Below are 27,497 nucleotides of genomic sequence, written 5' to 3'. Positions count from 1 at the left end.
ATGATTATTGGCCAGACCGATGAATGCAAGGATTTGGTCTGGGCCCTAAAAAAGCGAGCACGCCAGATATGCAGTGTTCAGGCGACTTCCAAGGAGGAGATGCTTAGTGCGGATCCTATCACATTCACAACCGAAGACGCAAAGGGAATCCACCACCCTCACAATGACCCCCTAGTCGTGGAAGTCATGATGGGCAAGTTCGACGTAGAGCGAGTTTTAGTAGATACCGACAGCACAGTCAACGTCCTGTTCTGGCAGACGTTGGAAAAAATGGGCGTTACACCAGAGCAAATCAAACCGGAGTCCCGAACTCTGATCGGGTACGACGGTGTGGCCAAAATGTCAATGGGCGACGTGAAGCTGCAGGTCCAAACTGGCGGTGTAACACGCAAAACCAAGTTCGTGGTCATAGACGCTCCACCAATTTACAACGCCATCCTAGGGTCACCTTGGATCTATTCGATGCAAGCGGTCCCTTCCACCAATCATCTTTGCGTTAAATTCCCAACTACCATGGGAATTTACACATTATATGGCAATCAAAAGATGGCCAGGACTTGCTCTGTTCTCGATAAAAAGCAACGGCGGAAGGATGATGCATAGCAATTACAGAGCCAGGGTCACCTAACCGATCCTCATAAGCAAGAACAAGACCGGCTAAAGGCCACAGGGTGTCAAATCATCCAGGTCAACATAGACGGAGTAGACCCCTCTCGGACGGTTGGAATCGGGGCCGAACTCGAAGATCGGAGCAAAATCGAACTGATAACCTTTCTGAAATCCAGATCCTCCATGTTCGCCTGGTCCACTAAAGATATGGTCGGTATCGATCCATCGGTCACTTGCCATAAACTAAATATTGATCATACTGTCAAACCAGTCCGGCAGAAACGACAGCATCTCGGCATCGATCGGGCAAAGGCGGTACAAGACGAAGTCGAGCGACTCTTGAAAGCCGACCAGATAGTGGAGGTACAATATCCCGATTGGTTGGCAAACCCGGTGGTGGTCAAGAAGAAGAATGGCAAATGGAGGGTTTGCGTCGATTTCAGCAACCTCAACAAAGCATGCCCTAAGGATTGTTTTCCTTTACCTCACATCGACTGACTCGTAGAGGCCACCGCGGGAAACCAGCTACTCTCTTTCATGGACGCATTCTCCGGCTACAACCAGATCGCAATGAGCCCAGCAAATCGCGAGAAGACCGCGTTCATCACGGACAGAGGCACTTACTACTATAAAGTAATACCGTTTGGGCTGAAGAATGCGGGGGCAACTTACCAACGTCTGGTCAACACGATGTTCACCGACCTCTTAGGGAAAACGATGGAAGTCTACATCGACGATATGTTGGTCAAATCCCTCATAGCAGAACAACATATCCAACATCTCGCCGAATGCTTCGACATCTTGGATCAATTCCAGATGAAACTGAACCCAACCAAGTGTACTTTCAGGGTGACCTCGGGGGAATTCTTAGGAGATATCGTCACCGAACGCGGAATCGAAGCAAATCCAAAGTAAATCAAGGCAGTATTGAGGCTTCTATCTCCGACCAATAAGCAAGAGGTACAACGCCTAACTGGTCGAATAGCCACGCTGAATCGGTTCATTGCCCGATCAACAGACAAATGTCTCCCTTTCTACCAACTCCTCCGGGGTAACAAAGACTTTCCCTGGGACAACGCTTGCAAAATCGCCTTCAGAAAAATTAAGGAGTACTTGACCAATCAACCGGTACTCGTCAAGCCCGAAGAAGGAGAGACATTATACCTCTACATCTCTATCTCCAATTCGGCCGTAAGCGGGGTGCTGGTCCGGAATGATCGTGGCGATCAACGACCAATCTTTTACACAAGCAAGGCTCTCAACGACGTCGAAACGCATTACCCAACCATGGAAAAGCTGGCCCTTGCCTTGATCGTCGCCGCTCGGAAGCTCCAACCCTATTTCCAGTCACACTCCATCGTCGTGTACACCGATCAACCGCTTCGGACAGTTCTTCACAGTCTCCTTCAGTCCGAGCGAATCGCAAAATGGGCAATCGAGCTAAGCGAGTATGACATCGAATTTGGTTCTCGCCTGAGTCTCAAGTCACAAGTTCTAGCAGACTTCATCACGGAACTATCTCCCGAAATTGAAGAGACCATACCTAAGGAGCAACCTTGGACGCTGTTCGCCAACGGCTCTTCCTCCAGTCAGGGGTCCGGCGTTGGAATTATACTCCGGTCTCCCACTGGCGAGATCCTTGAGCAAACATTGAAACTCGACTTCAAAGCTTCAAACAATGAAACCGAATACGAAGCTGTCTTGGCCGGACTATGATTGGCACAAGGGCTGGGGGTAACCAGCATCCAAGTTTTTTGCGACTCTCAGCTAGTGGTTAGGCAATTCAGTGGAGAATACGACGCCAAGAATGAGCGTATGGGGGCATATCGCCAGTTACTCCAAACTCTCTCAGAGCAGTTCACCTCGTTCGAACTAATTAAAGTCCCGAGGAGTGAAAACGCGTCAGCAGATGCTCTCGCCGCCCTGGCAAATTGTTCCGACCTAGGTTTGCGACGAACGGTCCCAATCGAATGCATTAAAACACCTAGCATCGATCATATTGATCTGACATTTGCCATCAGTGATGTTGCGGAACCAATGGAAGTCGACGAGCCTGTTCAAGTACCCGCAGATTAAGCACAACCCCCAGTCGATTGGCAGCTAGAGATCAAAATGTACATCGAGGATGGCAAGCTCGACCGCTGAAACCCCGATGTGCGCATTACGCCATGATGAGGGGCAGCCTTTTCCGACGCAGTTCGTCCAGAGCCCTACTCACCTGTGTTGATCGAGAAGAAGCAGAGCGAATAATGACGGAGGTTCATGAAGGTGACGGTGGAAACCAGTCCGGAGGGCGCGCGCTCGCATTGAAGATAAAAAAGGATGGACATTATTTGCCAACCATGGTCACCGACTGTGAGGCGTTTTCGGTGAAGTGAGAAGCCTGCCAACGTCATGGGTCGATGAAACATGTACCTCCCGAACTGCTAAGTACCGTCACTGCACCGTATCCCTTCATGCGTTGGGCGATGGACCTCGTGGGCCCACTGCCTCCTTCAAGATCGATGAAATTCCTTTTGGTTTTGACCGATTATTTTACCAAGTGGGTGGAGGCCGAATCGTTTCACAAGGTGCAATCACTGGATGTTACCAATTTCATCTGGAAGAACATCATCTGCCGCCATGGGCTCCCTTATGAGATCGTCACCCATTCCTAGACGTTTTCTAATCAAAATGGGGAATACGCTTAAGCACCTCGACCCCCCCCCCCCCCGGTATCCTCAGGGGAACGGTCAGGTCGAGGCCACAAACAAGACTATAATAGATGGGTTGAAGAAAAGCAGCTTGGACAGATCAGCTCGACGGTGTACTATGGTCCTACCGCGCGGCGAGCTACGAGGCAGTCTCCATTTTCATTAGCCTATGGCATCGAAGCATTGGCTCCAGCCGACGCCAGAGTGCCAACGCTTCGCCGTACTATGTTGGTCGACGATCCCGAACTCAACGGCAGCATACTGCTCGACCACATTGACTTCGCCAAAGAATTACGCGATCAAGCCCTAGTCCGAATCCAGATCTATCAAAACGCCGCGACCAAGTACTACAACTAAGCAGTTCGTCAGCGACGTTTCAATGAAGGCGACCTAGTGCTGTGCGAGGTTTACGAAAACACTAAGGAGGTCAATGCCGGAAAACTCGGCGCTTGTTGGGAGGGGTCATACCTCATCTCCAAAGCAGTTAGCCCTGGAGTGTACGAGCTTTCGACCATGGAGGGCAAGCAAATTAAATACTCGTGCAACGCGGCCCATCTTTAGCGTTATTATTACTAGATCATTTGGCCGATTTCGATTTTGAAAACATGTGTACTATGAACTACGACTGGCTTGATCCCAATTTTGGGTACGTAGGCAGCCCCTCATTTCTTTAATAAGATTTTGTGGGCACAACTAGAAAAATAATAAGATTTTGTGGGCATAACTAGAAAAATAATAAGATTTTTTATTTCGATTTAAGTAAGAAGTCAGTTCGCCATCTCACCAGATAAAGGAGAAATCTTTTACTTCGGCTTCTCGCCAACATAAAGAAGACAACAGGAAGCAACAGAAATTTAAAAATACTGATGGATATGGAGAACACCGATCCCATTGGGCAAAATGACAAGCCCTTTGATCTCAGGGAGCAGAGTGTGACCTCCCTCCTGTGATCTCAACCACCTTGGCGATTCACAGGCGCAGAGCTTGAGAGGTTGGACTCCAGCGGTTCTTTGACGGTCAGACCTTCGAGATAGGATCGCCAGCTTTGCCGCTCCCGCCTTAGTTCCTCAAGCTTACCTGCCGGCACCTCTATCCCTTTGGCCACCATCTCTTCAAGGAACGCGCATAAGCCTTCCACGGTGTGACTCTCCCAGAAATGGTGGTCCGTTGACTACAGATGGAGAATGTACCGTCGTAGGTTCTCTATACGACCCCTGTAGATTAGGATTTCCGCGATATGCATGTTGTCCGAGCCGCCCAGTGGTTCGTAGTCGACCTGCCCTTCACATCGATCATGGTCAGCAAGCAGTCGGGTCATACGCCAGTTCGCCAAGTAGAAACCGTCGGCGATAAGCTCGTCGAGAACCAAGATGGTTCCTTCTAGACGACATAGCTGGAAGATAAGGTCGTATTTCAGATGAAAGGCCTTGATATATGAACTCATCCGTTGGCAGCAAGCTCGGTAGGTGCGGACCTCTCTCTATATCGGATCCTCCTCAATTTCCGTTACAAGCTCATGAGATGGCGACGTAACTGCCTCTTCCAGAGGGTGGGCAATATTCGACGCTTTGGGGTCGAATCCACTGACACCAGCGGCAGTCAGATCCCTAGCTCGCCTCAGCCATGCATATCGGGTTGTGACATGCATGTTTTGCAATGTATGTTCCTGAAGTTTAGATGTGAGATGCTCAGCAAACCCGCTTTCTTCCTATTTATAGGGGGAATGGGGGAGATAAATGTTGCGTCCCGCAAATCTCGCACCAATCAGATCATAGGAGAATACACGTTGCGTCCCAAGACTCCTTTGCCAATCAGACCGCATCGCGAAACCGCGTCTGCATTCAATGACGTGGTTATGCCTCGCGAATGAGCAAAAAAAAACAAAAAAGGGACTATCACGTCCACCCAGTTCGGAACCGAACGGATCGACATCCCCGCCAGATGATCGACATTATTAATTCTCCAATGCGAGACAAATCGAACCCAGAGAATTCTTTTTGAATTGTTTCGATAACTCCTTGACGGGAGACAAGCCGGACCCAGAGAATTCTTTTGAATTGTTTCGTAAGTTTCAGTTCGGACGGATATAAGCCGAACCCAGAGTTTTAAATTTTGCCTTCCAACTTCCGGACTAAAACAAAGAAAGGTAAGCCGAAGTCCTGTATTTCGCCCTTCGCTAAAGCGCATTGACGCTCGGGTTAAATTACCCTCATAAAAAGTTTTTCAGTGTAAGCCGGGAGACATCCCGCCTCGTAAAAACTTCCGAATAAAGTAAAAACTTTATTTATTGCAAACATAAAATTGTCCAAACGCGACAACATCTTTAATTTAAAAATAGAATAAAATAAAAACGACGAATGATTCAAAGCGCCAATCCCAAGCACATCAGTCATCCAGAGCAAGCCCTGCTGCGATCTTCCGAGTATCCGCTTTAAGGCGCTTCGGCATGGGCCATAGTAGCGGAAGTCCTGCTCTCTCCCATTCATCGGGACGTGATTCCATTGCCCTGATCCTCTGTTCGGCCTCATCAAGACGACCGATGGCTCTTTTCCTCTTCGCCTTCAAAGTGGCGATCTCAGTTCCCAATACTGTTAAACGATCGACGATCTCATTCTTCTTCATGCGATGATAGTAAAGTTTGTGGCATTGTTCCCAGTGTACGGATTCAATCTGCATACAAGATTGTTGAATAGAACCAAAACTTAAAGGAGACTAACACAGCTAAGGTTAAGAAGGGTTACCTGGGGAACAAAGGCGTGAGCTGCAGCAGCCTCTACGTTGTTGGCACGTCTGTTCATATCGAACGGTTTCACCTCGGAAGGCATGAATTCGCCGCTCAGGGAGAAACTCGGTTCGCTTGGTATCGAATTCGCCGAATGATAACATTCGTTACAATATTCGATCAAGCACGGCGGCATGTCTGCCACCCTATCCAGACCATTCTCAATCCAAAATCTTGGATGGGATTCGAGCAGTTTTAGTTTTTATAGTAATTCGTTCCGCGATTGTTCTGTTGCGGCTAACCGATTACGATATTCGCAATGACGTTCTTTGATGCGAGAGAGGAAGGTCTCTAAGTCCGTCCTCGCTTCCGGCTTGACGCGGAACATCAAAATCCATGGAGCTCAGACATTCGGGTAATACGACATCCCTCTTTCAACGGCCTCTGAATTCGAGAACGTCGGGACATTGTTTCCAACTTCGGCTTCGGGATCAACACTGCCTACAGAGCTTGGCATCTTTGAATTCTTTTTCGGTGAAAGTTGCAATCAATTGAGCAATATGGCCAACATATTTATACTGATCCTAGAGGAACGATTTCCAATTATGGAATTAGGAAACTACCATTTTCATTAAAAAGGAGATATTTTTCCGGAGGCATCAATGGGAAATTTCCAAAAAAATAAGAGTACATAGAAGTCGGCCACTAAATGAGAAATGTTATCACAAGTCTTAAATAAAAAGAAGAAGCAAACATAAAGTCGCAGTCAGGGAACAACGATTAGAGTTCCGAAGGATCAGTCAGATCGGCTTGGAAGATCTTGGCATTAGAACCATATGGGTGCCGAACAGAGTCTGGAGCTGTGGTCCCGGGGTGGAGAGTTCCAAAGCCGAGCTGGTCTGGAGACATGTTGAGATCATCTTCTCCTAGTTCGAGGACATATAGTGCATCCACCTCGCCCCATGCTACCTCTCGCTTTCCCTTGATCTCGGTAATCAGGTTGTCAGGGATAGACGCTCCGTTCTTCAAAAGGTATTCCATAACCAGCTCAACCCCGTGCGCCTGATTGCGGACGTCTTCTTTCGGACGGGCTACTGTCTCCTGTTCAAGCAGATAAGCCTTTACTTTGTCAAGACGACGTTGCGCGTTCTTCATTGTACCCTCGACTTTGGCCTGGTCATCTAGGCGTAGTCGTTTCGTTTTGGATTCGAATCTCGCCCCCAGACCATCGAGCTCTTTTCTCAGCTCAGACTTCTCTTCCTCCAAGGCTTTTTCCCGTGACTCCAGCTCGGTAATTCTTGCTTCCAGATGCTTCCTGTTTTCTTCTTTGTTTGTGAGTAGGCCCTTCAACTCCTTGATTCTGCCGTCTTTCGATTTGTCCGCTTCTCGGAGGTTGTCTAGGCATTCCTTCATTTTATCAAATTCAAATTCTGAAGACGCCATCGATTTAACCTGCCTATCGTACATGAGAGCGAGTGCGCTAGCATAGGCGGCAGTCTGCATATTAAACAGAGTAAGGCGGGACGAAGTAGAAGAAAATGATATGAAATTGCAAGTTAAAATAAAAGGTGATGTGATTTGAACCTGAAGGGCGGACTGCGTAACTCTGAGATATTGATCCTTCAATTCCAACTCGTCAACTGGCGGCAACATGACTGATGATATTTTTAGATTCCTGCACAGTTCCCCGGCAGCTGCCTGATTACAAACGAGAGGGGTATCCCCAAAATCATCGAAGGTAAACTGGTCAGATCGATCGTTTTCTCGTTCGACTCGGAAACGATCATGGGATTCGAGTCCGGCTTCCTCCGCGGAACGCTTCCGACCTGTCCCTTGGTCAGAACCTTTTCCATTGCCCTTGTCCTTGTCCTTCTTGGACTTTTTCTTTTTGGAACCGCTACTCGGTTCAGAGACGAGTTGCGTCGGAATGACAGATTTGACTGGTGGAGGCCTAGATCTAAAGCGTTTGAGCTACCGTCGTGTCCCCTCAATACTGAAAAATTCGTCCCCCGCCTGCTCAGAATCAAGATCAACGTTCGGCTCGTTGTTCGGAGTCACGGATTGGAGCATGTCGGCCTTTACGATTGTGGTCACCGGGACTTCGGAGGATTGACCCAGTGAACTTGCGAAACTTGAAAACTTGGTCTTCGCCTTCACCATAGCTTATACAACACGATGTCGGGAAATATGGTCCCAGCTACGATCAACTCTTGCAAAGAGGGAATTCCTGACTTGTCAAAATTCGGGAGATAATGTCCGAGCTGAAGTAGGGCGAGCTGCGAAACATTGAAAATTAAAATCTGGTCAGAACACGAGTGTCCAATTTAACAAAACAAGGGACGAGATGGTACCAGGCGAGCTGTTCCACACTCTTCGCCGACCACATCTCGGGTTTTCAAAAGAGCGGTCATCAACTCGGACGAAGATGTAGCGAGCTTTCAACTTCTTGAAGTTGCTAACTTTTTCCCCGAGAAGGAAATTATGAGCCGGTTTCGTATTGACCATCCACGATGAGCTTCCTTGGGAATTCTTAAAATTTGTTAACTGCTCAAAGCATTCGACTCCGAGGTAAACTCCAGTTTCGGCCGCAATAGTGAGAGCGGCGACAAAGTTGTAGATACTTCCCGGGGAGAGCTGACATATTGGGATTTGGCGGTGATGAGCATATCGGGTGAGCAGGCTAGGAAGCGGAAACCACAACCGGCATTTGGAGAAGAAGCCCTCATATAGACAGATGTACCCAAAAGACGGGTTCCATGGACGCTGGTGATCTCCGGGAATAATGATGTAGACACCGCAATCTCGTAAACCGCACGAATTCAGCATTGTGCGAATGGTTTCGGTATCGCTGGACGTCTTCTCGCCCCCAATCTCACCTCGGTGATCTCGAAGAGGAAGGATGTCCTCAATCATGACCTCGTTTGGAGCGAGTTGATCGGAGACTGACGCCAAGTTGCCACGATTCCCGCGGTTCTCATCGATTAAAGAAGGAATCTTCAAGGGTGGAATTTCATTCGATTTGGGTCTTGAAGAACATTCAGCGCTCTCTTCGGGTCTACAGGGCATCTCGCCCCGATCCGATCTGATGATCTCGGGAAGTTTCTTGTTGGAATTTCTGCGGATCAGCGGGTCGCTTGAAGTGGCGGACGAAGAGACCATGGCCGAGGTGAAAGATAGCGCAGATCGGCGAAGAGTGTGGACGACAGTTCGCGGAAATAATAACAAATTAAATAAGAAAGAGGAGAGAGAACAGAGCAAATACCTTCGATGGTTTGGCAAAAAGTGAAACTGAAGAGTGGGGGTCGAGTATTTATAGAAGAAAGTGGGCGGCAGCCCTACGCGGAGTCATAATGACCTACTCAACCTACGCGACGTTTCAGCTTCCGAGTTGACGGAAGCGACGTATCGGACACGTGTCTTTCAACTAATGGGTGGCAAAGCGGTGCGGCGATCTAGGTAGTTAGATTTGGATTTCCCAACGGATTAAATTGGATATTCTCTCCTATAGTCCGGACATTCGAATTATCTTCTGAATGTACCGAACTGGGGGGGACTTATTGTTGGTGCGGGAATTGGCACCCCCAACATACCGATCTAAACCCGACTAAGGAAACCGGTTATCTAAACCAGTAGCTTGACCCCGCGGTGGATTTCATCTTCGAAGGCGCAATAGCACCAAGAAGCCCAGTTCCGAGGTGATGAACTGACATCCCAGCTCGCCCATCGGCTGACCTAACAGGAAACAAGAAATTTTCCTAATCAGCTCGGCCACGATTTGGAAAGTGGATATATTCTGTATATTATAGAAAACCTATAAATAGAGAGCAATCCCTTCATTGTAAAGTCATCCAGCAATTAATACAAAAACCCTAATTCTTCATTATTCTTGAGCAAAACCCTAACTTGTTTTCCAAGAGATTTCAATCCCGTTTTGCTTGTTAGCTTTAATCCGATTTCTTAGAGAGAAAGTATTATTGAATTTGTTTCCCCTTTAAACAAATTCATTGTGTGAAACTTAGTTTCTACAATAATTACTTTGAAGATGCATAAAAAAACGCATCGTATCACAAACTACATAAAAAAGATACCAAAGAGTTTTGTCTTGTCCTAATAAAGAGAGAGCCTTCTACTCCGTAGTTTTCTTCTTCTCCATCTTAGCCTTCTTAGGCTTCTCAAGCCTCTCAATTACAATAACTAATAAGTATAAACAACGAAATTAATTAGAGGTTATAATTTTGCAAAGAATTGCTGGAGAAAAAAAAAATCAAGATCAAGCAAGAGAAAATTTACGTACATGGATGTTCACAGCCAGTACGTATCTTTTTTTAATTGACATTTAGCGGGACAACATGATCGAGTACAACATTCCATCCATATTCTTCGGTTCTTTTTTTTTTTTTTTTTTTTATCATCAATATAGTCTTCTTCTCACTCAGCCATATGAGCCTTTTAAATGGCTTTAATTAATCTCACGCCATCTTGGAACCAGAGGTTTCGTATATACAATATACTCACAACGTGTGTTTGGACACCACCAGGAGATAAACAAACGACGATGAAGCCGGTCTCCAAAAGGCAGTTTAGAAGTTTCCGCATGAGGCGAAATGTTTTTTCAACGCGAGCGTGAGAGCATACTCCTTATTAACCCAAGTGTCATATCCCTCCACGGAAATTATGCTACCGCAACAATTTGATCGCCATGCAGGAGATAATACTATCAACATGACAAAACCAAAAAGAAAAAGAAAAAGAAAGAAAAATGTGTTTACCCTGAAACACGAGAACACCTGTTTCTTCACTGTGAGTGTAGTGAGGAGTTGTGGACTGAGGTTACAAGGAGATTAGGCTATCCTCCTTTTGTATTTCACACTTGGGAGGCCCTTTCAGCTTGGCTAGACATATCCGATGCTACCTCTACTCAGACACTTAGGAGACTCGTATCGCAGGCTGTCATTTACACCATATGGCTGGAAAGGAACAATCGCCTGCATAACAATATCTCAACTCCACCGCATGTGCAGTTCAAGGTTCTAGACAGGCAAGTTAGAGATGCTATTCTCGCAAAGGGTCATCGGACAAATTTCAAGAACCTGTTGCGGGATTGGTTAAGAAATATATAAGTAATGTTTCTTTCGGTTTTTTGACTATTAGATAGCCCTTGATTTTTATCTTTTTTTGGTAAGGTCTACCTACTGTAACAAACAATTGTAGCTTCTATAATCCTTTTCATTAATGAATATTCACAAATTAAAAAAAAAAAAAAAAAGTGTTTATCGTTCTATACTGTTCGTCTCCTGCGATTCCAGACCCTAAATTAAGGTACAAACGATCCAATCAGAAAAATTCTACTACTTGAAATAGATTATTTTCTTCTTTTTTGTGAAGAAAGAAACTATTATTAATTAAGAGTCCATAAAGGAGAAGAAGATTATACTTTCATGGCGGATTCGTCCATGGTTAATTTGAGAAGAGCGACTATTAATTAGGGGTTCCAATCTTCGAAAGTTAGTTGTGTTCAGATCTTTAGGGGGTTTATGTATGAACAAGAACAACATTTTTTATAATACTTTTTGTTACTTATTTACTCTGGTTTGAGATATAAAGTCACCGACCGTATTCAAAAATTTAGAACAAACGATTGGCCTTTAAATCTAGTTCAGGCGACTAAGCCCATTATTTAGTTATAATATTCTTACATGCATACAGTAATATGATTGAAATATTCCTATTGAACGAGACTAGTTTCTAGTCACAAATTAATTGGAACTTCTTGTCCTTCTATAAGCCTTTCCACTACATCAAGAGGAAGACAAATCATCTCTAGTGTCTTTTCCCAAACTTTGCTCGCTGTTTCTACGTTGTGAGCTTCTTCGGAACAATTTGTGGGTTTGCAATTTTGAGAGATGAATAACGTGCAAACAGATTTCTCATTGGTTTTTAGCTTATGGTAATGCTGTAGAACCTGAGGATCTGTCGCTGAGAAGAGTGAACTTCTACAACCTTCTTGTGGTGAAAATATAAAATATGGCCAGGCTGAGTAAAGTTCTTGGATGAATCTTGGAAGATCTCTCGTCTGCGGAATTTGAGACATGTCAAAATGTTAATTTATATATGCAATATTGGATTTGATTTTTTTATGTGCTTTTGTTTGTGATCCAAGCACAATTTACGCGGTATAATTAAAAATAAAAAACAAAAAAGAAGGTAAACACAAACAAATAATTTAGGCTTCCATACATACTTACACCGTTTGTTTGGACAACACCGGGAGATAAACTGACGACACTAATGCCGGTCTCTATAGGCAGTTTTTTGAAAAGAATATTGTTAAACATAACCTGACGGTACGGTTTAAAAGAACAAGAAAATGTAATACGTTTTAGATTATAGAAAAATCTATCAATTCAAAAATGCTATATGTTCATCTATATGGAATAATTAAAGTTTACCTGAGCGAGTTTGCTGCTCGAGTATCCTATCAAGCTTGAAAACTTTCGTTCACCAGAAACAACATTCATGTCATTCGGATCGACAAAACCAACATAATGAATCTACAAAACCAAAACCCAACAAAGCATATACAATCACATGGAGAAAGATAGGGCAGTGAAACATATTTATATAGTAAAACGTTTTGATTTCATGATCGATTGATGATACTTACAACAGAGCTGACGTTAATGATTCGACTTCCGGAAGCTCGGATTAGCGAAGGCAAAAGAAGTAGTGAAAGCAACGCTGGAGCTAAATGGTTCACTTGCATGTGTTGTTCATTACCATCTTTTGAGAATCTTTGTGCCCCTACCAAATCAAAGTTACAGATTGAAATGTGCATTTAAATTTGCGTTTTAACATTTAGGTTTCGATTTAAAAATATTTGATGACATTTGCATCTGCGTTTTGCAAAAGCAAAATTTTCCATTGGCGTTAATTTGCATTTGATTTTAAGTTTTTAACACTTCTGAATGCGAAAATCATGATTTCATTTTGTATTTGTTGCTTAATTCATTGAAATTTATTTTAAAAAGGAATGGTGTATATGAAATTTCAACTGATCTCTAACGTATATATGTATTAACTCACTAATGAACAATAGATTTGGGTACCTCATTTTGGTATCCCTACTTAGCTCTATCTACATGGCATTATATATATATATATATATATGTACTATCAAGTATCAACCCAAGTGGGTCCATAAAATTTGGAGTAAGAGCAATGATTAGTGATGCAAAAACCATATGCCTTTGGGACCTCATCGATAATAATAGGCCAATAACAATAGCATCACAACAGGAAGAAGCTTAAAAACGTAAGTAAAATAGAAACAAACCTCCCATAGCGAACATGCCGGCATTGTTAATCAGAACATGCAATGGGGCTAACCGTGCGTTCCATGCATTGCTAAATCGGACTACGGAATCTAGAGATAGAAGCTCAAGTTCCATCGCCTAGAGAAACGAAAACTATAGTATCATAAATACCACCAATTTGGATGTTAAACCATAGTTACCAATTCAGATATGATATAAAGTAAGATATATATCCTAAGATTCATTTTCACTAATCCAATCTACTAGAGAGGGATCAATCTTAACATTATAGAGATAAGTTAATAAAGAATCACTAGTATAGTTCTTACAAGCATTTTCTTTACAAAGTTTAATATAAATTAATTTCACTAGATTTTTCAAATAATTTAAAATAGCCATGATGACATGTATGTAGATATACTATAAAGCTGATAGAAATTGATCAAAAAGATTACCTCAATATTAAGTGGGAGTCCCTTACCACTAGCAGACCACTTGGTCTGCCATTGTTGAATCAGCTCATAAGCTGCTTTTATGTTCCTTACCGCCATAACAACATGAGCACCAGCCTCCGCAAGCTGCCTCCAAACTCTCACAAAAAAAAAATAATCAAAAACAATATGAGGTGCTATAGGAAACTTTATACTAAAAAAAAAAGTCTTTGTTCTTTATTAGGGACCTAGCAGTCTCGGAGCCAATGCCACTAGTGGAGCCAGTGACAATGCAAGTTAAGTGGTTTAAAGAAGGCAGAGGTAATGGATTGTGTAAGTGAGAAGCCATTATTCTCTGAAAAAGAATCTCTTGCGTAACATTGACCCATCCTCTCATCCAATCAATCCAACTTAGACCATCTTTTTTCTTCATTGTCTTCAACGACACCGATTCACTACACATCTTCTCTCACAACGCAGATGGAGAAAGACAAAATGATTATATATTGATGATTATTGCGTCAAAATCTTTTTTTTAAGGCTTAGTATTAATTAGAGGAAACTCTAAACAGAAAATGTAACATCTTATATAGTAAAAGTAAGTGGGGTTAGTGGTTTGGGATTTTAGATGGTCTTATTGGATTCTAATTTATAAAGAATTTTAAAGACTTTAACAAAACCATCAAAAATAAGTAAATAAAAGATTTTTAAGGATTGCTAGAGAGTATTATATAGTTTTGTTGATTAGTTTTCTAAAATATTGTAAAATGCTCCAAAAGATCCCTGTATTTTTGTGATAGTTTCCATGACTTTATTTTGTGAAGAAAATGTATAAAATCATGAACCAATAACATAAAAATTGAATTCATTAACAATCCTAGATTTTTTTGTTTTAATTAAATAACAAAAAACTTTTAATGACTTTATAAAAATCTGAATCTAATAACCCAAATTTGTTAAGATTTTAAATGACTTTTTACAAATCATAAACTAATAACACTAAACTTTAACAGAGTTGAACAAAATCTTGATTTAATAACAACAGATTCTACATAACATTTAGGGGGTGTTATTGGATTCTAATAATTTATAAAGATTTTTGAAAAATTTAACAAAATCATTAAAAGTGAATAAGCGAAAGATTGTTAAAGATTGTTAGAGAGTTTTGTTGATTAGTTTTCTAAAATCTTGTAAAGTGCTCCAAACAATCTCTGTATTTTTGTGATACTTTCCATGACTTTATTTTGTAAATAAAGTATCTAAAATAATGAACCAATAACATAATAATTGAACTCATTTACAATCCTAGATTCTTTTGTTTTAATTGAATAATACAAAAATTTTAATGACTTTATAAAAGTCTGAATCCAATAACCCAAATTTGTTAAAATTTTAAATGATTTTTTACAAATCACAAACTAATAACACTAAACTTTAACAGAGTTTAACAAAATCTTGATCTATTAACAACAAATTCTACATAATATTTAAAATCTTTAAAACTCTATTCAGATCTCAAACCAATAACCCCCACTTAAAGTCTTTAAAACTCTATATGGTTGTTATTAGATCAAGATTTTGTTAAACTCTGTCAAAGTTTAGTGTTATTAGTTTGTGATTTGTAAAAATTCAAATAAAATCTTAACAAATTTGGATTATTAGATTTTTTTTTTTTTGTCAAAACGGATTATTAGATTATGACTTTAATAAAATCAGTAAAAGTTTATGTTATTCAATTAAAACAAAAGAATCTAGGATTATTAATAGATTCAATTATTATGTTATTGGTTTATGATTTACACACTTTCTTTGCAAAATAAAGTCATGCAAAATATTTTAGTTACGAACGAAAAATGGTTAACGGTATAGTAACGTCTGTTAGTGGGTCAGTTATCAGATTTAACGTCATGTCTTTTTGGCTTGATCAACGAAACTTCATGTTTAAAAGAGCTAGTCAACGAAAATTGATGTTTTAAATGGCCTACGACAAAGTTCATGGTTTAAATGGCCAAAATTTGAAAATTCATGGTTTAAATGACATTTTTCCCATGATGTTTGACCAAAAGAAAAAAATTGATAACCTCCCATGATCCTAATGATATATTGATACCACAAAATTCTCTATACCGTAAATAGCAAGACAAATTTTCATCAAACATTATATTTTACCTCTCACATAAATTTTTAAATTTTTTAATATCAATTTTTATTTAACTAAAATATTTTTTTTTATGTGACTTATGTAGGTTCCGAAACAAAGATAGAGTCAAAATTTTGGAGCATATGTGAAAAGGCTAGATGAAAAAGATCTAAGGCACATGACACATTCTCACTTTTAGAAAAGAGACAATGTCTTTCATATCTTATTTACCTTTCATTTCATAAAATCTAAAAAATTTGTTTACAGTTAATATATATCTTAGTTACAATATTAATGAATGTATTTTAAAATAACTAAACATATTTTATCGCCTGGGATTTTTCTAGTAAAATATTCTCTCCGTTTCATAATATAGGATGTTTAGAAAAATATTTTTGTTTCATAATATAGGATTTTTTCAACTTTTTATGCAACTTTTAAATTAATTTTCTATTTTATATTATACAGTTTTGTTGGTTAAACTTTGTTTAATTAACTATTTCTTAATATGTGTGTTTTAACTAAAACATCTTTTTTGAAAGGGAGGGAGTATATGTAACACGACTTTTTCGACAACAGTCAAAGCCTCTTGTAACTTAGTAAAGAAGGCCGTTTCACCCTTTCTCAAAAGAAAAAAACACATTGCTTAAAAAAAATATGAAAGCTAATCCGTGACATCTCATCATTCATCTTTTAGGATGTGTGTAGTTAGTGTAATGCAGCTTTGAGGTCATGTTCTAGAAGCTATCAAATGAAGAAAAGAAGAGAGAGATCCTATATCGCTTGTAATAGACTTGGGAGGAAGACTTATTCTTGATGAGTGCCGTAACGGCATTGCACCTCTTGTCCTTCTATAAGCCTCTCCAATGCATCAAGAGGAAGACCGATCAGCTCCATCGTCTTCTCCCAAACTCTGTTCGCTGTTTCTATGTTGTGTGCTTCTTCTGAAGGCTTTGTGTGTTTGCAGTCTTGAGATATGAATGTACAAATGGGTTTATCATCCGTTTTAAGCTTTTCACAATGCTCTGGAATCTGAGCGTCTGTCGCTGAGAAAAGTGTGCTTCTACAACCTTCTTGAGGCGAAAAGATGAAATATGGTATCAACGCATATTGAACTTGAACATATCTCGGAAGATCCCTTGCCTGCGTAATTGGATGTTCAACACGGTTTAACGTGATATTAGTTCTGAGGAACGAGCAATGGAGTGAGACTTAAAGAGTAATACTCACAACATTTGTAAGGACGATCCCGGGGGATAAACAAACAACGCTAATGCGAGTTTCTTGAGGAAGCCTTTTCAAAAGAACATTGCTAAACATAACCTGACCAAATACAATTGAAGAGAAATAGAAAGTAAGTAAAGTCCATTAGTTGCTGAGATAAAGAAAAAAGACAGAAAAATATGAATGCTTTTCCTTTTCTGTTAAGTTCTCACCTGTGCAAGCTTGCTGCCAGAATATCCTACGAGACTTGTAAACTTTCGTCTACCAGAAACAACATTCATGTCATCCGGGTCAACAAAACCGACATAGTGCATCTACCAAAAGAGTAAACCCAACAAACAATGATATTGCATAAGATGAGAATAACCAAGAAATGTAAGTAACGCTGTATTCTGTATATATAGGGTTAAAATTTTCACTTTGTTTAGGATCTGTTGTATACCAAGAAGATTCAAACTTTTCAACATCACTACAAAACTAAATGAAAAATAATTATTTAGTGATGATGATACTTACAACAGAGTTGACATTAATGATTCGGCTGGAGGAACCTCGGATAAGCGAGGGCAAAAGGAGTAGTGAAAGCAGCGCTGGAGCTAAATGGTTCACTTGCAAGTGCTGCTCATATCCATCCTTTGAGAACTTCTGTTCCTCTGCACAAATCAAGGTAAGAAGCAACTAAGCTGGTTTTGCTCAAACATGTACTACAGAAAAATTTGTCAATCTGAACCTCATTGGTAAAGGAGAAAACAGTTCAAATTTTTGACAGCTAAAATGCAATAAAACCAACCAACCTCCCATGGCAAATATGCCAGCATTGTTAATCAGGACATGCAAAGGGGATAATCGCGCGTTCCACACATTGCAGAATCCGACAACCGAACCAAGAGAGAGAAGGTCAAGTTCCATGGCCTTGAGTAAAACAAACATAAATATATCTCATCAAATCTATAGATTTTTATATAATAAGATCACAAACACTTCTTGATCCATTTCACAGTTATCTGAATCACACTTTGTTGACTAGGCTTTAGTCCAAGCAAACACATTGCTAAATATAGTCTATAATGTGATGATCAGATAAAGATGTACCTCGAGATTAAGAGGGAGGCCTTTACCAGACCACTCGTTCTGCCATTGTTGAATCAGCTCATGAGCTGCTTTTGTATTCCTCACCGCCATTACAACATGAGCACCAGCTTCTGCAAGCTGCCTGCAAATTTTCACACAACCAAGTCAAAAGATCAGTTACTCTTCTTGTTCACAAATTCCTTAAAACATGAATTCAAAAAAACCTAGCGGTTTCGCGACCAATGCCGCTGGTGGAGCCAGTGACAATGCAGGTGAGGTGATTGAGCGAAGGTAGAGGAAGTGGATTCTGTAAATGAGACGCCATGAATCTCTGGAAGAGAAACTCGTGGATTACACAACTCCATCCTCTGATTAACTCTATCCACCCCAATCCTTCCTTCTTCATCATCTTCATGTCTTAGAGATGATCTGATGAGAGAGATCTGTGTTTAAGAGAAAAGACAAAAACAGTATTTGCGTGATTAAAGATTTTGATTATTTTATTAATTTTAAGTTAATCCTCCCTCACACACCTCGGACTTGTCGCTAATCACATTTGTCTTTTTTTGGAATAATTAATTTAACAACATAAATTCGAAATTAACAACAATGCTCTAGAAGCTAAGACTCTGCTTGTATCTCTCTCTAATCAAAGCTAATCTTCTTCTAAACTTAAATTTCTCATCTTTCATCTCCAATTTATCCAAGAAGTGCACAATCTTCTGGAGTGTAACAATGAGTTCTTGTGCTGAAGGACCAAACTCTTTCTCTTGGATCATCATAACCCTTTTCAGCAATTCCAGTAGTTCTCCATCATCTCTTCCTAATCTTGCTTGGATCGACACCAAACAGTCCAGCGCCTCACCTACATTGGGAACATATAGTGAGTGAGATAGATATATACCATCGAGGAAATAAACTTTGAAAGTTTTATTTGATCATATTGTGGAAGAGAGATATTATACCAACAGGGAGAGAGTCTTTGCCAAATGCGTTCTCACGGATTCGTAGAACCTTTATGGCTATTTGCTCGGCTTCTTCATCACGGTTTAACTGAGAAAGAGTGACTACAAGATTCAGCATTGGGAAGGTTATGGACTGATCGTCTGAGCCAACTGATTTCTCCATGATGTCCAGACAAGTTCTCAGCAATCGTTCCGCCTCTACATAATTCTTGGAACGTGAATAAGATGCTGCAAGGTTTATAAGATGTGTAGCCATGCTAGGATGGTTTTTCCCTTTAAATCTCTCGTTTATTAATAAGCATTCTTCTAGTAACGCTCGCCCTTCGTCTCCCCTGAGAACAAAGCGAATGTTAGTGGCTTAACTGAGTCCCTCATGTACAGGAAGGAGATTAGAGGCAAAGAATTTACCTTCCAACAAAATGAAGCAAGTCGGCAAGATCTATCCTCATATTTTCCAAGACACTGTTATCTATTGCCATATAATTTGAATCTTTGATTATGCGTAGAGCATTCTTGTAGATATCAACGGCTTCATTTGCATCGCCTGTTAAGAAAACCCGGGGTACAAGACCATCTCTTCAACAAAAACTCATAGTTACCACATCAAAACAGAGTAGGGAATTATAGAACCCACCTTTTGAGCACTTAGCATTAGCAAGGGAACACATGGCCATACCAACTCTTCCATCTTTCTCTCCATATATCTTCTTGTATATATTTATAATCCTACCAGATGAAAGAAAATGGAAATGGATCACATAAATTTGAGAATAACTAATGTAAAAAACTTTCACCAACGTGTTCTTTTCACAGCGTACCTGGTAAAAGGAATTTCTGCTTCAGCAGCTTTACCTTCTTTGAGCAGAAGTTTACCGAGTGAAAATAACGGCACCACTAGATCCTCACTTTCAAAACCTCTGTTCTGTTCCAAGATAGTCACAATACGCTCGTAAACACCTACTGCTTTAGTGGCTTTTCCATCAGAGGCAAAACTCTTTGCCAAACCAAGTAATGGTGACACAAGTAGAGTATTGCTATTACCTAGCAAATAGAAGTCATGTTGATCACAGACCAATGAAAAAGGAAAAAGAAGACACAAAGAAAAACAAATACGGGTTTCGAAGATCATTACCATATCTATTCTCTAATATACGAACAGCCCTTTGTTGAGCGAGTATAGCGTTTTCGAACCTTCCTATTGCCGAATACATACTGCCAGCATGCATAAGTACTGAATCCAAAAGAGGTTCGGAGTCTTCTAAATTATCAACAATCTTGTTTATCTGCATTTGTTAACTTACTGTTTTAGACATATACAAACACAATAAAGAAATAGAGTTTTTCTGATATCTGGCTTCAGACTCACCATATCAAGCAATGCCCGAACAGGTTTCAAGTCCCCAACAGCCATATACCCCAACGCAATGATGTCAAGCACAGCAGCTTGTTCGATACCTTTCAAACCTGAATCCATCTCTTCTTTCACAGCAACATAATTCGCTCGGAGAAGGTCCATTGCGTCTCTTTCCTTACCCATCTTCACCATAGCTTTGACTTCGTTAAACAACTCTTGCAATTCCATCTCGAACTCTTTCATCTCATTAACATTGTTACTTAAAGTAGACCTGCTTTAGACAGAAAAAACTCATCTAAAATCTTCTTTCTATGAGTTAAAACAAAAACCTCAATCAAAACCAACCAAGTTCTCACCTTTGAACTTCAGAAACGCCAGAAGTAGCATGAATTGAGGCGGTTCCTGCGGAGGTGATTGAATCAACTGGAGCCGATAAAAAATGGCGGACGGGAATCAAGTAGAGCATAGGTTTGCGTTTCTGATTACGGAAACAAACACACTGCCATGTCGAGTCTCTCGGAGAACTTAATTGACTCACCCTGAAAACCCAAAATCACAAATTCAACAAAGACACAAAAGCCAAACATTTTCGGATACCCAATTCTTCTAGAGAGATATTGAGCTAAAACCAAGTCACCGTGGATCAAACTTAAGCTACTTTACAGTAATTTGATACCAAACTCAGAAATTTAAAGACTAAGCTTTTCACTAAAAGGCTTAAATTTCAAGAGAAGGCACAGGTACAAATGAATCGTTTACCATTTGGTGAGAAGAGTGGTCGAAGAGAGGAGAGAAATAGAAGACACCATTGACGAGGGAGTGTGAATCTCTTCGTTCTCGTGGCCACGGTACCGCTGAGTCGCCGACTAGAGAAATAGCGCCGTTAATCTATCAATATGAGTCATACGACTGATGAACTAATTTTAGAGGGCCACAAATAATATATAAAGTTAAGAGTTTAGACCCAAATGTTTTAAATAGTGCTAAATCCGACACATTAATAATTGCACAAAAACCCTTAACTTATTGTAACATATTGTTACCATCCTTCTTCTGGTCGAATTCGGTATTCATACAAAACTTTGATTCATATGGTTTAAACTTAAAACCGGACTAAACCCGGTTTATACAACTACAAAAAGAAGGAAACGAGTGAAGGGAAAATGCAACTCATTTGTGTTTGCTAACAATGTTTCTGCAATTCCAAAGACTACATTAAAACAGATTGGAGAAGAGAACTATCACTGAAGGAAGACTTCCAAATGCGGAGAGTTAATGGCCACGGACTTTGACTTTGAGAATCCATTGAACAGTTCCTTGTGGCAAAGGAATTGTCTTGGGGAATTTGAGAGGCACCTCGTACTCTCCAAAAGTTTCCAAAGGTGCCGTTAAAACCACGTTGTCTGGATCAATCTTCACACAGAGCTGCCTCGCCACCTTCATAAACCCCACACAATAACCAATCATTACAAGATATACTTGCAAAAAAACTTACAAGGAAAGAACAGTTTACCTCAGCGACAATCTCTTCCTTTGTCACAGGAGTTTGTACATCAGGTTTGTCGTCTTTTGATGAGCGGTTTTTGAACTTTTCCTTGTCAATCAACTTCCTCAATACCTGTTAAAATCACAAAAATGGATCCCATGTATACACCATTTTTAAATATTCCACAGGAACAAGAATGCTGAGAGTTAAGAAGAGGGTTAGTTTAAATTTACCAAATTAGCATTTGCCAGGCGCTTTGCAGCCTTTTCATACTCCTTTGTCTGGACTTCAGAAGTTTTATGAACCACCTTAACCTCCTCTTTTTCTTCTTCATGATTATACATCTGAACATATTCCCCATCAAAAGAAATCAAACACTTTCCCAAAATAAACTGTAGTACCATAACAATATCAGGTCAAGTCAAAACTATCTGCGGGTTCCCTTTACATCTGAACATAATCCCCATCACGAAAATCAAATGAAAGGAAAAGCCTCCTCTTAACACTAAACAAAAATAGCTTCAGTACCATAACATTATCATATCATGTCAAAAGTTCCCTTAACATCCAGAACTACACATCATCAAGATTCAAGAACACAACCTATATACATACCACAAACAACTGTAGTATGAGCTTTAGAGAAGAAGGAAGTGTGAATAAACCTTGCGTTGCTCTCGGATGAGATGAGCATACTTGTCAATGTTAGGCACAGCAAGTAGTTTAGGCATAAGATGATTCCTGAAGTATCCAGGAGCTACTTTCACAGTCTCACCAGCTTTGCCAAGCTTCTCTATCCCCTATAACAAAAACCAGATCAGCTCAAAAGAATAGTCAAAAACAAACACCACACAAACATCTGATTCAATTCAAAAAATCCCCAGAACTCATTTCCCAGAATCATAAAAATACTCACCGTTGTAAGAATAACTTCCAATTTCCTGTATCTAACACCTTGACAAGCGAAAAGGAGAGGATGATGAATCGCATTTTCAGACTTGTGATAAGCTTTTCCTCTCGAAACTACATGACGAATCACGTTTCTGCTTTGCCCAACGTACGCCATTTTCTCGATTCAACTATATCTTCTGCGACCAGATTACAAAGGAGAGATTCCACAATATTAAATCACGACGCGATATGAGAGAATAGAGAAAACGAAAAAGAGCAGAATAAGGAAGAATCAATCACCAGTGAAGCAGCGACGGCGGTGCGATGCGACGGCTCCTTTTCACGAACTCGGAAGAAAGGGGGCTACGGAGGAAGCCGCAGGTGAGGTTTTAGCAGTGGCAATTTCTGTAAAAATAAGATTTAAGAATTAATTAATTTCTCACCCCAAACTTTTCTAGTTTTGCCAAAACAGCCCCAATCTCATATTTGTATAATTCCGTGTATTTTATTTAGATTATAGTATATATGTATGCACATTACAGATAATGAATATAATATGGATGAAGATGAATGCAAAAAAGAGTTTTTAATGATTATACCTTCGGATTAAACTGTAGTGACTAAAATATTGTAAAAGAAGATTAATAATAGACAACATTGAAACCAAAGAGTGATGGTCAAAATGTGGACTGTTCATCTAAGCTACTGCTCACAGTGCCCACTGAAAACATCCTAAATATTCAACAATTCATACATAACTCCACATTTTCTCAGTTTCTTGATCTACATCCCTGTGTTCACCGATGATCCGGTTCAAGCTCACGGTCCATCCTCTTGTACTGCACCAAACAAGGAACGTAGATCAGACTTACCGATCAGTAATATTCGATATAAGAGTTCGGAAAGATAGAAAACTTACTGCTCAGGATGAAGCCTTGGAGCAAGCTCTGTGCTCTCTCTGCCTGCTCGGGTGTACCCGAAATTCGAATGATATTCTGTGTTTCTTCTGGTCGGTCTTCAACTAAGGTTACGCTAGCTCCAGACCACTGTAAACCAAGCGGGAAAGAGAAAAGACAAAGCGTCAAGATTTTTTTTGAAAAACATGATTTGCACCATTCTAGTTCCCAATCAAAAGATATTCACCTCACTGATTTGTGCAAGCTTGTTTCTTGATTTCGTAACGAGCTTAGGAACAACTGCATCTGGTAAGACAACTTCAAGAGTGCTCCTAGTAACAAGTGGCACCGCCATTCTAGAAAAACAAAAAAAAAATCAGAAAGGAGAGGTGTGAAACGAGCACTTGTTTTGAAATATGTTCGAATGAATACAAATTTGGGAGTTTCTGTACCTGTTTGTCGTAACAGGAACCTCATCCCGGTATTCACTTTCTCCCGCCTTTGCAACTGATCCAAAACCTTCCTATCAAAACCGAGAAAGAAAAAAATGTATGTAAATATAGGGACGTTGAACGGATGGACGAGAACCATACGCCAGGTCATTATGCATAACAAGATAGATACATTGTTTCAATGTCATAAGTCTGAACCTCACTGATTACAGATGCCTTTGTATTGAAAAAGATTGTTGTTAAGAACAGAAACCTTATATTGTGACATGACTGTGCTAGCTGCTTGCTGCAAGGTCAGATGGGAACGAGTAAGACCTTCACGGGAGTGAGTTGTGTTATTTGACGAAGCTACCTCCATTACTCCTGCAACACCTTCAAGAGGGCCAGTTGTGGATGTGGAAGCTGGTGGTGTCTCCTTTTGAGAGTTGTACATATGACTCCTCAATCGTAAAGTTAATTCAACAAGTGCCTCTCGAGCTGCTCTGATCTCGCCATCAATCTACATCGACATAAGAATTCTCTTTTGAGTCTAGAAGTTGTTTAACAAAATGCCCAAATCCTCGAAAATAGACAAACAGACCTGTATAAGAACATCATTGATAGAAACAACACATCGGGGAAGTTCTTCCCTAGCTAGAATTTGTATGCTTGTTCCAGTTAATCGTGAGATCTCAGATACTGATCCTGCTTTCCCTTCCAAACATACGGAGTCTCTAGATGAGACAAGTAACCTCGTTGCTATTACATTATCTTTATCCGGACTAAGATCTATGATCTGAGTTTGGATGTGCAACAAGGCTTCTTGAGCAGGGAACATAGGATCATCAGGAGCCTAAGCAAAACAAGAACACAAAACTTCAAGTTCACCAATTGTAAATGTAACAGATGATACTGAAGAAGACCTGGGGATATTTAAAGTACCTCTTCCGAAGAAATGGTGATTATCTGTTCATCAGAACCAGCTACTGGGTCAGATACTCTCACATCCACGCCAATCTCGTTTTGAAGCAAATCTATTATTCCTTGTGATTCCCCAACAACCCGAACAATCTTGTCAGCTGGGCAGAGAATCCGGAACACAAGCTCTTCAGTGTATAAAGGCTGTGCATTCTCACCAACCGGCACTGCTGAAGCTTCTTCTGCATAGTTGGATTGGCGAGAACTGAAGTTGCTGTTTCTATAATTACCATGAGAAAACCTATCTGATGATTGTCTTCTTTGCTGTGGGATGTAATCATCCGAAGCAGCTGCAAACGGCCGTTCTGGTGAATGTACACGCCCTTGGAAATTACTACGATCACGATGTTGACTCTCTCTTAAACGCGATGATACAATCGCTAAAGCGTTTTTCACTGCATGAAGTTCACCAACAATCTGAACGAAAAGTAAAAACATCAGAAACGCATTTCCCATAGGTAAGCAAAAACCAAAGAAGGCTTAAACATAACACACATAAGAGTTATTTGACAATAGTAAACAGCCTCAAGCTCACAATCATAGTTATAAACTATCAAGCATTGCTTCAATCTCACAGACCATCAATCAATTAATAACATTTCATTAGCTCTCAAGTTCATTTCATATATGTTTTTCAAGCAAATTGCAACTAGTTAAATTTCTCAAATATAGCAATTTTTCAGACCTGAACAATCTCTTCAGTGAGTGAAACACAATGAGGTAAGTTACTTTCTCTTGGAAGAATCCGAATATGAGTCTTAGTTTCAATCCTCATCTGCTCAATAATCTTCCCACCTTTACCCAACAAGCAACCAACATGCATCCTAGAAACCACTAGTCTAGTCACAACTCTCCCTCCACCAAGTCTAACTCCACCGTAATCCTCCTCCTCTTCAGGCTGTGCACCACCATACCCAAACTGAGGTTCACTCTCAAGAATCCTATCGTGAACACTAAACAGAGCCTCCTGAGCAGGAGAGAAAGACGGCATTCTCCCATCAGGATCACGCCGGCGATTGTCTGAAATCTCAATGATACGCTCAGCGTCTCCGGGAACTAGCTCGTGCACGTTAATCCAAGCTCCGGTGTGCTGTCTTATCGACTTAATGATTGTTCCGGATTTACCAATGACGCCTCCAGCTTTAGCGTCGTGGCAGAGGATTCGATAAGTCGTCGTTGCCATCGTTTCAGGGTGAGACTTAGATGGCCGGCCATTTCCACCACCTCCTCCTCCACCACCACCGCCACCGCCACCACGGTATCTGTTATTCCCTCCTCCGCCGCCGCCGCCGCCAAAATGGTAATTATTGTTGTATCGAGGTTTAGACCTGGGCATGGAATCTCCATCATAGTCTTGGTCATAGTGGTAGTTTCTCTTCGATCTAGATCTCTCCATTACAAATTTACAATCAAATCACAAACCCCAACAGATCAAAAGTTCAATCTCAACTAGTCTTTTTTAAATCAATCTCGATGGCAAAAAGCTCCCAAATTTTTCGAATTCCGAAGGTTTCTATGAGATTTGATATAGTTCACAAAGACCCTAGAAGTCTACAGTACCCAATTACTTTCCTTTTTACCAGGAATTAGGAAAAGGAAGAAACTTTACGGTCAATTTCACGGGAAAACTTGGAGGACGAGTCCAAAATCGATGGAGGCGAATTGGGTGCAATGAGGGTTCTTGTGATTTGTGAATCCAAAGAAAAAAGGAAACCAAGTTTTGAAGTTGAGAGTATAGAGAGAGAGAGACCGTGCCAAGGGTGTGTTAGTGGTGTGCGCTAACTACGGTATTGCCCTGGGTAATAAATAATATACAAAAACGTTATCGTTTTGAAGCTTATAGAGAATTTGGGTATGGTTCATCTTCAAGAACTCAAAAGACCATTATTAAGCTAAAACAGATTTGCTAGGGCTAGACATTGAATCGGCATGGGTCAAGATTAACTTTTTGGCTCACATAACGTATTACTAGATAATGAAAATGTAGTACATGACATTTTTTGAAAAATATGATATGATTAAATACGTAACCAATTAGATGATATTATGTGTCACGCACGGTTGTAAAATTATTTTAAAATATAAAATACATTGTATTTTTTTGTTTATATTTGGTAATGTTAGTTCTTATAATGGTTACTATATTAGTTGATATGATATGATTAAATACGTAACCAATTAGATGATATTTCGTGTCACGCACGCACGAATTTAAACTTGTTTTTAAATTAAAATAAATTGCATTTTTGTGGTTTGAATTTGGTATTTGTATCTATTGTAATTGTTACTATAT

At 40.4% G+C, this 27,497-nt stretch overlaps 6 protein-coding genes across 11 annotated transcripts; 1 reads left to right on the top strand and 5 right to left on the bottom strand.

Moving 5' to 3' along the window:
• Window positions 1-603, top strand: LOC147935386 (uncharacterized). Its single transcript, XM_087472960.1, has one exon. The coding sequence runs from the start codon at window positions 1-3 to the stop codon at window positions 601-603; it is 603 nt and encodes a 200-aa protein (XP_087329086.1).
• Window positions 604-11,662: 11,059 nt separating this feature from the next.
• Window positions 11,663-14,462, bottom strand: LOC104725827 (dehydrogenase/reductase SDR family member FEY-like). Of its 6 annotated transcripts, none has more exons than XM_087472992.1 (7): window positions 14,017-14,462; window positions 13,793-13,919; window positions 13,358-13,475; window positions 12,689-12,825; window positions 12,474-12,575; window positions 12,266-12,362; window positions 11,663-12,097 (listed from the first exon to the last, which is right to left on the bottom strand). In XM_087472992.1, the coding sequence occupies exons 1-7, from the start codon at window positions 14,229-14,231 to the stop codon at window positions 12,018-12,020; spliced, it is 876 nt and encodes a 291-aa protein (XP_087329118.1). In that variant the 5' UTR covers window positions 14,232-14,462; the 3' UTR covers window positions 11,663-12,017. The 6 variants fall into 6 exon arrangements, with proteins under 6 accessions (XP_087329118.1, XP_087329114.1, XP_087329115.1 ...); XM_087472988.1 differs by having other exon boundaries at window positions 12,270-12,362; window positions 13,793-13,928; window positions 14,017-14,369; XM_087472989.1 differs by having other exon boundaries at window positions 12,272-12,322; window positions 13,793-13,928; window positions 14,017-14,369.
• A 2,066-nt stretch (window positions 14,463-16,528) lies between these two features.
• LOC104725826 (dehydrogenase/reductase SDR family member FEY-like) lies at window positions 16,529-18,683 on the bottom strand. Its single transcript, XM_010444562.3, has 7 exons — window positions 18,428-18,683; window positions 18,225-18,345; window positions 17,927-18,044; window positions 17,649-17,785; window positions 17,345-17,446; window positions 17,139-17,231; window positions 16,529-17,051 (listed from the first exon to the last, which is right to left on the bottom strand). The coding sequence occupies exons 1-7, from the start codon at window positions 18,616-18,618 to the stop codon at window positions 16,716-16,718; spliced, it is 1,098 nt and encodes a 365-aa protein (XP_010442864.1). The 5' UTR covers window positions 18,619-18,683; the 3' UTR covers window positions 16,529-16,715.
• Window positions 18,677-21,445, bottom strand: LOC104725825 (uncharacterized). Its single transcript, XM_010444561.3, has 9 exons — window positions 21,282-21,445; window positions 20,879-21,061; window positions 20,535-20,793; window positions 20,301-20,451; window positions 19,987-20,209; window positions 19,803-19,894; window positions 19,577-19,712; window positions 19,169-19,500; window positions 18,677-19,068 (listed from the first exon to the last, which is right to left on the bottom strand). Exons 1-9 carry the CDS (start codon window positions 21,329-21,331, stop codon window positions 18,818-18,820), a joined length of 1,677 nt encoding a protein of 558 aa, XP_010442863.1. The 5' UTR covers window positions 21,332-21,445; the 3' UTR covers window positions 18,677-18,817.
• An 81-nt stretch (window positions 21,446-21,526) lies between these two features.
• Window positions 21,527-23,323, bottom strand: LOC104725824 (uncharacterized). The gene is made up of 6 exons (XM_010444560.2): window positions 23,200-23,323; window positions 22,925-23,096; window positions 22,674-22,808; window positions 22,242-22,352; window positions 22,036-22,140; window positions 21,527-21,959 (listed from the first exon to the last, which is right to left on the bottom strand). Exons 2-6 carry the CDS (start codon window positions 23,072-23,074, stop codon window positions 21,795-21,797), a joined length of 666 nt encoding a protein of 221 aa, XP_010442862.1. The 5' UTR covers window positions 23,075-23,096; window positions 23,200-23,323; the 3' UTR covers window positions 21,527-21,794.
• A 159-nt stretch (window positions 23,324-23,482) lies between these two features.
• Window positions 23,483-27,140, bottom strand: LOC104725823 (RNA-binding KH domain-containing protein RCF3). The gene is made up of 8 exons (XM_010444559.3): window positions 25,890-27,140; window positions 25,169-25,621; window positions 24,828-25,079; window positions 24,501-24,746; window positions 24,248-24,318; window positions 24,043-24,151; window positions 23,819-23,945; window positions 23,483-23,738 (listed from the first exon to the last, which is right to left on the bottom strand). Exons 1-8 carry the CDS (start codon window positions 26,598-26,600, stop codon window positions 23,719-23,721), a joined length of 1,989 nt encoding a protein of 662 aa, XP_010442861.1. The 5' UTR covers window positions 26,601-27,140; the 3' UTR covers window positions 23,483-23,718.
• Between the last annotated feature and the right edge of the window lie 357 nt (window positions 27,141-27,497).

Source organism: Camelina sativa, chromosome 11, assembly GCF_030686135.1.
Source record: "Camelina sativa cultivar CO46 ecotype springtype chromosome 11, ASM3068613v1".
NCBI lineage: Eukaryota > Viridiplantae > Streptophyta > Magnoliopsida > Brassicales > Brassicaceae > Camelina > Camelina sativa.
The sequence above is the reverse complement of the archived record's forward strand: the minus strand, read 5'-3'. Positions and strand labels throughout refer to the sequence as shown.